Source organism: Acomys minous (assembly GCF_964271855.1).
Source record: "Acomys minous genome assembly, chromosome: 16".
In the NCBI taxonomy this organism is placed as follows: Eukaryota; Metazoa; Chordata; class Mammalia; order Rodentia; family Muridae; genus Acomys; species Acomys minous.
In genome coordinates this window covers 79,484,498-79,498,025 of record NC_140498.1, presented here as the reverse complement: position 1 = coordinate 79,498,025, position 13,528 = coordinate 79,484,498, and the positions used below count along the sequence as shown (strand labels likewise).

The 13,528-nt window shown below is 44.4% G+C and overlaps 1 protein-coding gene across 1 annotated transcript; it reads left to right on the top strand.

Moving 5' to 3' along the window:
- Nucleotides 1-3,379: 3,379 nt before the first annotated feature.
- Nucleotides 3,380-13,331, top strand: CCT6A (chaperonin containing TCP1 subunit 6A). Its single transcript, XM_084761315.1, has 14 exons — nucleotides 3,380-3,584; nucleotides 4,289-4,352; nucleotides 5,100-5,234; nucleotides 5,857-6,030; nucleotides 6,610-6,713; nucleotides 7,563-7,673; nucleotides 7,891-8,050; nucleotides 8,128-8,210; nucleotides 9,993-10,089; nucleotides 10,500-10,647; nucleotides 11,264-11,397; nucleotides 11,920-12,022; nucleotides 12,593-12,665; nucleotides 12,777-13,331. The coding sequence occupies exons 1-14, from the start codon at nucleotides 3,448-3,450 to the stop codon at nucleotides 12,847-12,849; spliced, it is 1,596 nt and encodes a 531-aa protein (XP_084617441.1). The 5' UTR covers nucleotides 3,380-3,447; the 3' UTR covers nucleotides 12,850-13,331.
- Nucleotides 13,332-13,528: the final 197 nt, after the last annotated feature.

Below are 13,528 nucleotides of genomic sequence, written 5' to 3'. Positions count from 1 at the left end.
TCTCTCTCTCCCCTCCCTCTCTATATATATTCTGACACAGATGCAAACACACACATACATGCGTACATACTTATACACACAAATAGGTGTAATAAAACCTTTTTGAGACTGTTTCAGACAACAACAAAACTCTAGACACCAGAAGTGTCATTATATGCTGCTGTGGGAGTAGGCCAAAGCATGTGATAATCACATATCTCAAATGTACCTCACAAACATTCTAACACATATGTGAAATGCCACAGAGATTTTTAGTAGCAAAGTATTAAAATAAACTTGGCCCAATGGGAAGTGTGAAAGAAATTACGATGCAGGGCTAGAGAGGTGGCTCAGAGGTTAAGAGCACTGACTGCAGCTGGGCATGGTGGCGCACACCTTTAATCCCAGCACTCGGGAGGCAGAGGCAGGTGGATCGCTGTGAGTTCGAGGCCAGCCTGGTCCACAAAGCTAATCCAGGACAGCCAAGGCTACACAGAGAAACCCTGTCTCAAAAGAAACAAACAAACAAACAAAACAAAAAAAGAGCACTGGCTGCTCTTCTAAAGGTCCTGAGTTCAGTTCACAGAAGCAACATGGTGGCTTGCCACCACTTGTAATGAGATCAGGTGCCATCTTGTGGCAGGTGGATGCACATGCTGGCAGAATTCTGCATAAATAATAAATCTTAAAAAGAAAAGAAAAGCAATTATGATGTAGTCACTCAGTGAATTAACTATGGTACTTTAAAAAACAAAAACAAGCCAAGAGGTGATTTTGCACACCTTTTTTTTTTTTTTTTTTTTGGTTTTTTCGAGACAGGGTCTCTGTGTGTTAGCCTTGGCTGTCCTGGACTCGCTTTGTAGACCAGGCTGGCTGATTTTGCACGCCTTTAATCCCAGCATTTGGGAGGCAAAGGCAGGTGGATCTCTGAGCTTGAGACCAGTCTGATCTACAGAGTGAGTTTCTTGATAGAGCTACACAGAGAAACTGCCTCAAAAAAACAAAACAAAAACAAAAACAAAAAACCACACAAACACACAAAAGCTTAGCCAGATGTGGTGATGGAGTGTAACAGTCATTGTGAGAATGACACAATTGCTGGGATGTAGCTCAAAATGCATGACTGTAATGCCTGCATTTAAGAGACAGAGAGATGCAGCTGGAGAAATGGCTTGGCAGCTGGGCTTCTCTTCCAGAGGACCTGGGTACAATTCCCAACACCCACGTGGCAGCTCACTACCACAGCCCTATGGGATGGCTGCCCTCTTGTGGTGTGCAGACATAGATGCAGACAAAACACGCATATACATTTAATAAATAGATAAATGGATGGATGAATGGATGGGTGGTTAGATGGATGGATAGGTGGGTGGATGGATGGATGGATGGGTCAGTGGACGATGGATGGGTGGAGAGATAGGCAGACAGAGGGTACATAGAGGCAGGAGAATCAGGAGTTCAAGGCTAGCCTTTGTCTACATAGTGAGACTTTTTCTCAAAAGCAAAACAAACCACAAACTTTTAACGACACCTCCAACATTTCTTCACTAAAGTGTTGAGGAATACTGTATTTATTGCCAGTGTCAGCCCTGAGTTTTCCTGTATAGTCTTTAATTTTCCAACTCAATACAGCATCTACCTGTCCCTTTCTACTTTGTAAGCAAACACCTGACTTTGGAATCTCCCTCTGCATCATTTTACTGGCAATGATAATGAAACTGCATGGTCCATGTAAGTAAACATGGGTCTTTTTCTTTCTTTCTTTCTTTCTTTTTTTTTTTTTTTTTTTTTTTTTGGTTTTTTGAGACAGGATTTCTCGGTGTAGCCTTGGCTGTCCTGGACTCACTGTGTAGACCAGGCTGGCCTCGAACTCACAGCAATCTGCCTGCCTCTGCCTCCCAAGTGCTGAGATTAAAGGCGTGTGCTACCATCACCCAGGGGAAAACATGGGTCTTCCATGCGCCTCTTATCACATACACATCTTTTGTGATTTTCAAATCTACAAACCTACTTAAAAAACATTACACCAGCGGAGGGGAGGGGGTTGGTGGCAAACGCCTTAAATCCTAGCACTCGGGCGGCAGAGGCAGGTGGATCTCTTGTGAATTCGAGGCCAGCCTGGTCTACAAAGTGAATCCAGGACAGCCAAGGCTACACAGGGAAACCCTGTCTCGAAAAACCAAAATAAAAACCATTATGCCAGTATACTTACTACAGGCAGAATAGCAAAGGTTTGGGAATAACTAAATGTCAGCCAGGTGACTGCTTAGTTCTTACTTTTCTTTAGCAATTTTCTGAGCTGGGATTGTAGCCAGGGCCTCTGCACCTGCCAAACCAGCGCTCAGCCACTGAGCTGCAGCCCCCGTGGTTTTTTTTTTTTTTTTTTTGGTTTTTCGAGACAGGGTCTCTCTGTGTAGCCTTGACTGTCCTGGACTCACTTTGTAGACCAAGCTGGCCTTGAACTCGCAGCGATCCACCTGCCTCTACCTCCCCAGTGCTGGGATTAAAGGCGTGCATCACCACCGCCCGGCTACATTTAATATTCTTTTTTAAAAAATGTTTAAAGGAGGCCTTTCAAAGGCTGGGCACCACTGCCCAACCATGTTTGAGTTTTCAGTAGGTTTAGTAGCTCACGTCGCTGTGGAGGTTGGAAGATTGTTAGGCTTTGAACTGGATTGCCAGTCCAGGCAACACAGTGAATAGTCTAGCCAGACCACAGAGTGAGACTTTGTCGTTTCACATTAAAAAAAAAAAAAAAATTAAAAAACAGAAACTCAACAAAACACCCACCCTCTCTTCGAATCAGCCTCAATGACCTGGGCCCTAAGAAGGAGCTAACTTTTTAATCTCAACGCCCAACGCAAGCCATCTAGTACTTTCTACAAGGTATACTTTCCCCTTCACAGTCTTAACCCACCAGGGTACCGGGGAAGGATCCTCCTTCTGCGTTCCCACATTTACGGATAAAACAATCAAAAAATCCGAAATCTGGGAAACCTCGCGAGAGTGTGAGGGAAGCATCCGGAAGTCCAGCAGTTAAAGACCCCCTGCAAAGAGAGGCCGATGCCTCTGCTCCGTGTCACGCCCCGCCCAGAGTGCGGAGGCCGAACATTCCTCAAAAACGACCTGTGGGACTTTTCTTGCACATTAGGCCGCGCAACCGCCGCGCTTTAAGTCCTTAAAGTCCCGGATCATCCACAATGGGCGTCGACCACAACGGAACCTTAAGATTCGGAGTGCCGACTGCCAGAGAACGAGTTTCTCGGATGCACAATGACGCCGCAACTGGGCGTGGCGGGCGGGACCTAGAGACCGGCGTCCGAATGAGCCAATCAGCGAGCACTAGCAGAGCCGTAGCCCAATGGAAGTGCCCCGTAGGCACGCTGGGGGCGGGCCAGGTACGTAAGACTTTTCGAGAAGACCCGCATAGAGCACGTTGTTCTCGGCCTCTCCCTGTGCTAGGCCAGCATGGCGGCGGTGAAGAGCTTAAACCCTAAGGCCGAGGTGGCCCGGGCTCAGGCAGCGCTGGCGGTGAACATCAGCGCGGCACGGGGCCTGCAGGATGTGCTGAGGACCAACTTGGGGCCGAAGGGCACCATGAAGATGTAAGGCTGGGCTGGCGGGAGGGTGGGCCTGGCGGGCCGGTGGCCCCGGGCCTTCGCTCTGGCATTTTTCTATAATGTCCGTGCGATCTTCCTTCCTAACCGCCCGAGTTCGCGCCTTTCGGGGTCGCCAGTCGCACCCACTCCATTTGGGGGAAGAGGGTACCGTGTGCACGCTTCCTGTGCCCAGGATTTCTTTTCTTTGCTTATAGTTAGCAAATTAATGAAGTCCACTGGGACGTAGCGCTAGATTTTAGTTTCCTCTTCCTCGCTTCCTTTCTTTCTCCCCTCTTGGACCCGTTCCCCGAATTGCACCCGCTTTCGTGTCAGATTCCATTGGCCTCCTCCCGTTTACACCTCTTTCTCCTTTGTGAGACTTCTCATAATGTATTTATTTGGAGAAACAGAACCACTACCTCCCCCTTGGGTTTTTTCCGGTGTTTGTTTGTTTGTTTGTTTGTTTTTTCAAGACAGGGTTTCTCTGTGTAGCCTTGGCTGTCCTGGACTTGCTTTGTAGACCAGGCTGGTCTCGAACACACAGCGATCCACCTGCCTCTGCCTCCCGAGTGCTGGGATTAAAGGCGTGCGCCCCCACACCTGGCTTCCCCTTGGCTTCTTTAAGAAAGTCTTAGTTGACTTTTTTTTTTTTCTTTCTTTCTTTCTGAAAAAGTCATATTCTTGCTCATCAATTCCTGCCCGTTTGACAGGCTCGTGTCTGGCGCTGGAGACATCAAGCTTACTAAAGACGGCAACGTGCTGCTTCATGAGATGGTAAGAGCTGGCCATAGTAAGTTTAAAAAAAAAATCTTGGCCTCTTATTTATTCTCGAGGTGGATAAAATTCTTCGTTGGCTCATCATTTTCTTTTAAGCATTAATATAGGAAGTAATGTGCTGGGTGAGGAAATACAGTCTGACACAGGTATTTGGAAACCTGATTTTGTGTTCGTTTGGGCCTACTTAGTCTGGGCTTTAAAAAAAAATAGTGTATGAAAGATTGCTGTTTCTACTTTAGGCAAGTATCCTAGCACACTTGATCCCAATACTCAGCAAGCTCTCGTGAGTTCAAAGCCAGATACTGCACTACATATACATAGGGCAACCGGGAAAGGAAAACAAAAAAACAAGCCCTCACCTTTCCACTCAACAACAGGAGAGATGAAAATTTCCTTACTTTGGTTTTTTTGTTTGCTTGTTGTCAAACTCCTAGTGATTTCCTGCTTCTGCCTCCTGAATGCTGGGATTAAAGCTGTCCACCTCATGCTGGGCTAATTGTATTTTATCATAAATACCATATTTGTCCCTGGGATCAAATTAAATTGATCCAAGCCCCCATTTCCCTCATCAGAGCTTTCAGGTCCTGTAGGTCAAACCCCAGAAAAGGGCATTACTTGAAAATCCAAGCAAAATGTGGCCCAGCTGGCCAGTTTTTAGTAGAAGGCTTTAAAAGAAGTCTGTCTTATGTTTTAGCCCCAGGTAATGTTATTAAGTCATTTACATAGTTATTATTCTCCTTTCAGCAAATTCAGCACCCAACAGCCTCTTTAATAGCAAAAGTGGCTACAGCCCAGGATGATATAACTGGTGATGGCACTACATCCAATGTCCTAATCATTGGGGAGCTGCTGAAGCAAGCGGACCTTTACATTTCTGAGGTACACATGATTTTTGTCTTTGTGGTATGTTGCTTGTTGGGTTCTTGGTGCAGATTGATGTGATGCCAGCTGAGGGCACACCATAGGTAAGCTGCTTGATTAAATCTGAGAGCCTGTGCCTGTCTTTATCCTGGTCCAACATGAATGAAGAAAAGGTCTACTATATGTAAATGGTTTACATGTTTATATTTTAACAGGCTAGCCTCAAACCCACAGAGATCTGCCTGCTACTGCCCCCACATCTGCCCTGGTCTCTCTATTTTTAGTAATATTTTAAAATGATGTGAATTAACTTTAAATAAGAACCTTTTAGACTGACAGCAACATTTTAGGAGCCAGTTTTGATTTTCATGTTTGTGGATTGCACAGTGAACACCCGAGTGTGCTTTGTAGTGCTCTTGGCCCTGACTCTGTGCTAGAGTGAAGTCTGTTCTTTTCCTCTGCATTGAAAGGAGTGTTGTCCTTTTAAATGTATTCAGACGATCAGCACATCACGTTATCATAATTGTATTATGTGTGAATGGCATAGGGTGTCCCTTCAGATGTTACTGGGCTTGAATTACATCATGTCTAATTGAAGATGCGTGTGTTAGCATTGCTTTTCCAACCGTCTTGTTTATAGGGTCTTCACCCCAGAATAATAACTGAAGGCTTTGAAGCTGCAAAGGAGAAGGCACTCCAATTTTTGGAACAAGTCAAAGTAAGCAGAGAGATGGACAGAGAAACACTCATCGATGTGGCCAGAACATCTCTACGAACTAAAGTTCATGCTGAACTTGCAGATGTCTTAACTGAGGTTTGTATTAAGCATAGTGAGTGCGTATGATACAGTGCACAGGGAAAGGCTTACATAAATACCTGTTCTTAGCATTAAACATGTAGCGACTTCACAGGAATGCTGTGTAGGAAAGGGGGCTAGGGTTTCCCCTAGGCAGTAATAAAGCAATCTGTCTTCAGAGTTGGAAGATTAAATTGTTACCAGGCCAGGTTTGGGGAGAATAATTGACCCTATATTTTAGAAAGGCTCTAGTTTGCTTTTTTTTTCCTCCCCTGCACATTTAAAGGAATTGGTAGCTTGATATTATATGTCAGGGTCAAATCAAATTAACATTTCTCTCTTAGTACTTTGGGAGACTTTCACTCTGCTAGGTCTCAATAAACTATAAATTTATTGTAAAAGTAAATGGTTGTAAGGTGTAGTTATGTGTGTTTGGGGATAGGGTGAGTTTGAAATAGATAACAGTGATGCTAATTCTTCAGACAGTTACAGGGTGAAGTTTTAAAGACAAAAATTACTTTAGTCTTTTACATTTGTCTAAAGAACATACAGTGTGTCCGCTTCTGCAAATTACATTTATTAATGGTTATCTCATAGGCTGTAGTAGACTCCATTTTGGCCATTAAGAAAAAAGATGAGCCCATTGACCTCTTCATGGTTGAGATCATGGAGATGAAGCATAAATCTGAAACTGATACAAGGTAGGTACAAGAAGGCTTTGAAGTGCTTTCTGCCGCTGAATGACCCCCCAGCTGGTCAGGTTTGTGTTGGATAGGTTATTGGGTGTGGCATTTGCTCTAAGTAGCATGCACTATTGAAAGGAGGGAGGGCTGTGCTCTGTGTGTGGTCAGTGTGACTCAGACATATGAACATCAGTAAGCATTTATTGATAGGCTTTAGGACAGTGCATAACAGGAAGGCTGCTGGTTAATTAAAACTTGGTTCAAAGATTCTAGTTTGAAAGCTTTCCTTTTGGTTTTTTGATGGGGTTTCTCTGGGCAGTCTTTCCTACCCACTTTTGTAGATGAGGCTGGCCAGGAATTCATAGAAATCCCCCTGCCTCTACTTCCCAGGTGCTGGGACTAAAAGTGTGCATCCATACATAACAGAAAACATTTCTTTCAGGTAGTTAAAGTGATCACAGTTTGATAGCCTGCTACTTGTAGACATGCAAAGTTGTTATTTCTGTTTGGGCAGCTGTCCTGTGTCTTACAGAATTGCTTTTTCTCATTTGACCTTCAGTTTGTTTTTATTTGCGTTGGTGTCTTGTCTGTATGTATGTCTGTGTGAGGGCATCAGATCCTCAGGAGATGGAGTTACAGATAGTTGTGAATTGCCATAAAGTTGCTGGGAATTGAATCCAGGTCCTCTGGAAGAGTAGTCAATGCTCTTAACCACTGAGCCATCTCTCTAGCCTCAAAAAGTTTTCAAAAACAACTTTAGAAATTAGTGAACTCGCATGAAAATGATACTGTAGCAGTTACTAGTATGTGTCTTCTCCTAGCTGGTGTCTGTACATAGAAGTAATATAAAAGTTTCCTGTGTTATAGCTTAATCAGAGGTCTTGTTTTGGATCATGGAGCACGGCATCCTGACATGAAGAAAAGAGTAGAAAATGCCTACATCCTCACATGCAACGTGTCCCTAGAATATGAGAAAACGTGAGTTTATGGTCCCTTCAGCATGGGAGGAAGTTGGCATTCCTTTTCCCCATTGTAAGGGCGGTAATGCGAACATATGGGGGCTTGGGTTGTCTGTAGCTCAGTGGTAAAACACTTGCTTAGAATGTGTCCAGCCTAATGCAGCCCCTTCATCCTGTAAAACTAAGGTAAATACAGAAATCTCTCCCTTTCTATGCCTTTTTTTTTCTTTAAATAGAGAAGTGAATTCTGGGTTTTTTTACAAGAGTGCAGAAGAGAGAGAGAAGCTAGTAAAGGCTGAAAGAAAATTCATTGAGGATAGAGTTAAAAAAATAATTGAACTGAAAAATAAAGTCTGTGGTGATTCTGATAAAGGATTTGTCGTCATTAATCAAAAGGTAAGAACTTAAAATTATGAATCAATCTTGTTTATTATTAAAGTGAAGGTTATTGAAATGTCTTTGTTTTTATTCAGGGGATTGACCCCTTTTCCTTAGATGCCCTTGCAAAGGAAGGAATTGTAGCTCTGCGCAGAGCAAAGAGGAGGAACATGGAGAGGTGAGTGAGAGCCAGCTTAGAGCTAGATTAACCCTTTAGCCAAGCATGGTGGCTCAAGCCTTCAATCCCAGCACACAAAGTGAGTCTAGGACAGCCAAGGCTACACAGAGAAACCTAGTCTTGAAGAACAAAACAAAAATCTACCTTTGTGCATGTCATGACACTTAGGTGTAAGTATGAGAGCAGTCAGTATGCAGGCGTCGGTTCTCTCCTACCATGTGAACCCCAGGGATCGAACTCAGGTTGATAGGCTTAGACTTTTAACTTGCAGGCCCCCAAATTTACCATGTAACTTCGCTATATGGACTGAGCCTTGCAATCCTCAGGCTCCCGAGCACATGGCTACAGACAAGAAACACCATTGCCAGCCATTATTTTAACCATTTTAAAAGTGCAGGGGGCCTGAGGAGCTGCCTCTGTTGTTGGAAATATTTAATGTTCTTAGGGAGCACCTGAGTTCAGTTATCAGCACCCACATGGTGGTTCACAAATACCTACAACTCCAGTTTCAGGGCTCAGATGCTCTTCTGGCCACCGTGGACTCTGACATGCTCACGAAAGTAGACTTCATTGGCACTACAGCTACTGCTGTGGGCATCATCCCTGTCATCTCACTTTTTTTTTTTTCTTCCCCTGGCCTTTGAAACCTTCTATGAGTGGATAAGCATATTTGTCTTTTTCCATATCATTAGCATTTTTAAGACAGGCCTAGCTGCCCTCAAATGCAAAAAGATCTGTTTGCCTCTGCCATCTAAGTGCTGGGATTAAAGGCGTGTGCCACTGTGCTATCTGTATTTTGCATGCCTAGGTATCATGGGCATTCCCTGCCCATAGAGGTCAGTTTAGGGCACTGACAAGAACTGGGGAGTAAAGAGGCTCAGTCAACATGTGGGTGCTACGGGCCGAGCCTGGGTTATATGCAAGAGGCTCTAGGTACTCAATGCTGCACTAGTTCTCCCACTTTTTTTTTTTTTTTTTTTTTTTAAGATTTATCTATCTTAGGTATGTAAGAACACTATCTTCATGCACACCAGAAGAGGGCACCAGATCTCATAGATGGTTGTGAGCCACCATGTGGGTGCTGGGAATTAAACTCAGGACCTCTGGAAGAAAAGCCAGTGCTCTTAACTGTTGATCCATCTCTCCAGCCTCCCTCCCACTTTTTTTTTTCCTTTCTTTTAGTTTTAGAGAAAGCAGCTAAAAGCGGAAATATGTTAGGTATAGTTGCACACAAACCTTTAGTCTTGACACCACTTGGGGAGTGGAGACAGCCAGTTGGCCTGCATACCTCTCAACCAATCATCCAAAATTAAAACAAGGGAGAAGGAAGGCTTCTAAGAAACACTCTTCCACAGAGCCCTGTCCACATTTTAGTCTTTGTGAAATCGTGCTTAGTGGCCTTGGCAGGCATGTTTAGATGGAGGGTTAGGGTCATTTACCAACTGTTTTATGGTGAGTTGGAGGGCCCCGGGTTAAAATATAGTTTCTTTTTGTTTGGTTGGGTTTGGGGAGCATTGCTTTTTTTGTTTGGTTGTTTTTGAGACAGGGTTTCTCTGTGTAGCCTTTGCTGTTCTGGACTCACTTTGTAGACCAGGCTGGCCTTGAACTCAGTGATCTGCCTGCCTCTGCCTCCCAAGTGCTGGGATTAAAGCCGTGTGCCACCACACCCAGCTTAAAATACACTTTCATCATGCAATTCTGAGACTTCCTCAAGATTGTTGGTCTTCTTGATCATAACCGACCTAGCTAACTATTTCCCCTTAATGTGCTTCCCCGTTGCAGGCTGACACTTGCCTGTGGTGGGGTCGCTCTGAACTCCCTAGACGACCTGAATCCTGAGTGTCTGGGCCACGCAGGCCTTGTCTATGAGTACACACTGGTAAGCATTTTCTCCCTAAAGACAGGAGTGCTGTGTTTATCAGTGATTAAGCAAATTTATGTATTTTGAGAGGTGGTCTCAGTATACTGCCTGGGCTGGCCTGGAACTCTGAATAAGGCTCTTTCACTGAGTTTAATTGGGGCTACTCAGAAGTGCATGGGTAGAGGTTATTTACTGGACCTGGGCAACTTAATAATGGGTACATCAGGTTTTGGGGGGTTTTTTGTTTCTTTTTCTGAGACAGGGTTTCTCTGTAGCCTGGGCTGTCCTGGACTCACTCTGAACATCAGGCTGGCCTCAAACTCAAAGCGGATCTGCCTGCCTCTGCCTCCCAAGTGCTGGGATTAAAGGTGTGCACCTCCATGCCTGTTGATAGCCTGTTTTTGACAGTAATTTTCTCTTCTACGCAGGGTGAAGAAAAGTTCACCTTTATTGAGAAATGTAACAACCCCCGGTCTGTTACATTACTGGTTAAAGGACCAAATAAGCACACGCTGACTCAGATAAAGGACGCAATAAGAGATGGCTTGAGGGCCGTCAAAAATGCTATTGATGACGGTAAGAATGGCGCCTATGTACTTGATGTGCTCGTGTTGCTGCTCTAAAAGGCATGGCTGAATACTGTGTTCTTTAGTCAGTAATTTACACAGCCAGACACCATGCAAGAGAAAGTCTTCCTTTAAAATGATTGATATGCTATTTGTTATGGTATTATCATTATTAAAAGTAAGTACAAATAAGCAACTAAAACTGGTGGCTCTTGAGCTATCATCTGCTTGTAGTTAGGTTGGACCATTTGGCTATCAGTTGCTGAGTGCTTGTGGTGTTGTTGGTACAGCGCGTGCCTAGTGTGTCTGAGGCCTGTAGTTCCATCCCTGTTACTGCAGGATAGATAAGCTGTGTATATAGCTGATCACAGACCTGTGCTGAATCCATAAGAAGTTGGTCACCTAGTAGTGAGTTGTTTTGCCTGTCGAGACAGGACAGTCATAGACTTGCTTGCTAGACCAGGCTGGCCTTGAACTCACAGGCCTGCCTCTGCCTCCCAAGTGCTGGGATTAAAGGTGTGCCATACCACGTCCGGCTTGTAATGAAGTCTTAAACTTCAATTTTTGTTTTTTGGGTTTTATCTCTTTCTCTATAACCTAGCAATTCCTCTTTCCTTGCCCCACAGGCTGTGTTGTTCCCGGTGCTGGTGCAGTAGAGGTGGCAATGGCAGAAGCTCTAATTAAGTACAAGCCCAGTGTGAAGGGCAGGGCTCAGCTTGGAGTCCAGGCATTTGCAGATGCCTTGCTCATTATTCCCAAGGTTTGAATATTTACTTAAGTCTTAGTTTTCTTTGCTGACATCCTTTTCCTACAGTTAATTGTAAATATTAGTTTCCTAAATTAGGTCAACCTGCTTGTAGTGTCACATGCCTTTAATCCTTGCACTTCTGAGGCAGAGGCAGTCAGATCTCAGCCAGCCTGGTCTACATAATGAATTTCAGGCCAGCCACAGGTATTTGTAGCAAGTCAATATTTCCTCAGCCCTGGGTGAGTAGGGTTCAAAGAACACCCACCCCACCACACCCTAGGACCCGCAAGCTGTGAATCTCTGCAACTACAGGAGAGGAGAGTGGAGAAAGGGGAGGGAAGCAGGTGTGGAGGTCAGGATAAATTGATGACTAGTAGCCACACGGCAGGAAGGGGAGGCTAAGTGACCAGATGAACACAGCTGCGAGGCAGCAGCTCACTGGTTGTTCAAGGATAAAACTGGAAATACTCACTTATTGTAGGCTTAACCCTCAATGCTCAGTGTGTCTTTTCAAGAAGTAAATTTGTTCACTAGGTTCTTGCGCAGAACTCTGGTTTTGACCTTCAGGAAACATTAGTTAAAGTTCAAGCTGAACATTCCGACTCCGGTCAGCTTGTAGGTGTGGATCTGAACACAGGTAAGAACACTGCGCCTTACCTGTGGGGTAAAGCTGGGGAAAAAGATAACAGTCAGCACAGCATGTATAGAGTGGATGTTTTAATGTTACGGTGGTATCCCTGCCGTTAGCCCCTGTGCCACAAAAGTACGTTATAAAGCAGAAAGTCTATTGTCAGTATTGTGGCTAACTTAAGAGATTTGGGAACTAGGGATGTCGGGAGCCTGGGACTGTGTCCAGAACAGGGGTGTCCAAATGTTTGGTAAGCAGTGAACACTTCTTGACTATAAGTCATTGCTATAAAGGGATCAGCCACGGGTCACAGATGTGCCTAGGAGCAGTGGTTGGATGGCTCCTGTGAGTAGTCAGTGATGAGCAGTCCTGTTCCTTTATATTGTAAAGATCCTGAGGTTGACATGGTGCAGCCTGTAATCCCGCAGAACTGAGGCAGCAGGAACACAGCCTGGGTGCTGGCTTGGGATACATACTATCTTAAAAAATAGTGTCAGTTGGCCTTTAGTTTCTGTTTTAGAATTGATAAAATAGAATGTTTCCTTGAAAAGGGCATTTGACATGTGTAGCTGTTTGCAGGTGAGCCAATGGTGGCCGCAGAAATGGGTGTGTGGGACAACTACTGTGTGAAGAAGCAGCTGCTGCACTCCTGGTAGGTGACCGCAGACGGTGGCTCTGCACAAGGCTTTACTTGGACATAGATCGCAGTTTCAGTTGAAATGCTGTCTGTGTCTGAGCTGTCTCTTCTCTCTTCCCCTTCCAGTACTGTGATCGCCACCAACATTCTCCTGGTTGATGAGATCATGAGAGCTGGGATGTCCTCTCTAAAAGGTTGAAGCAGTCTACGGTGCAGCTGAATCTGTGATACCACAGCACGATGTGGAGGGATGGTCGTTTTTGTCCAAGCTTCAAGTGATTTGGAAAAGAATCTCCTGATTGAAGAAAAGGAACATGACATTTGACACCTATTCAAATTATAATACTGTAAAAAAAATTTTTTTTTCACTGAGTGTATCAGTACACTCAAAGCAGGTCTTTTTTAGCCCACTGAACAAGATGTTGGCTACAGTGATAAAAATTACACATTAAGATAAGCGTGTTGTCTACCTTGTTCCTTAAGTGTGTTTTGAAAAATTCTGGTTCGCACCAGCCCAGGCTACAGGAGACCCCGGCTCAAAAGAATAATTGTTTTTGTTACAGATGTATTTTAAATTAGCCAGCCAACCCCCTGTTAAACATGTAAAATTCTTGCCAATGTAAAACACATCTGGGTAATTTATGGTTTTCATAGTGTCTCTAATAAATACTTAGGAGTCAAGCTACTGAATCAATCATTCACTTTTTTGGGTGGGGGCTTTACTTGGAGACAGGGTTTCTCTGTAGCCTTGGCTGTCCTGTCTTTGTGGACCAGGCTGGCCTCAACTCACAGAGATCTTACTGTCTCTACCTCCCTGAGGACTGGGATAAAATAGCACTGCCTGCTTCACACTTGAAATAGCTGCTGAAATGCTTCTC

Excerpts from the sequence above, each read along its gene's own strand:
- CCT6A (XM_084761315.1), top strand. The coding sequence starts at position 3,448 with ATGGCGGCGGTGAAGAGCTTAAACCCTAAGGCCGAGGTGGCCCGGGCT. Across the intron at positions 5,235-5,856 it reads CGGACCTTTACATTTCTGAG|GGTCTTCACCCCAGAATAAT; the intron begins GTACACATGATT and ends TCTTGTTTATAG. Across the intron at positions 12,023-12,592 it reads AGGTGTGGATCTGAACACAG|GTGAGCCAATGGTGGCCGCA; the intron begins GTAAGAACACTG and ends AGCTGTTTGCAG.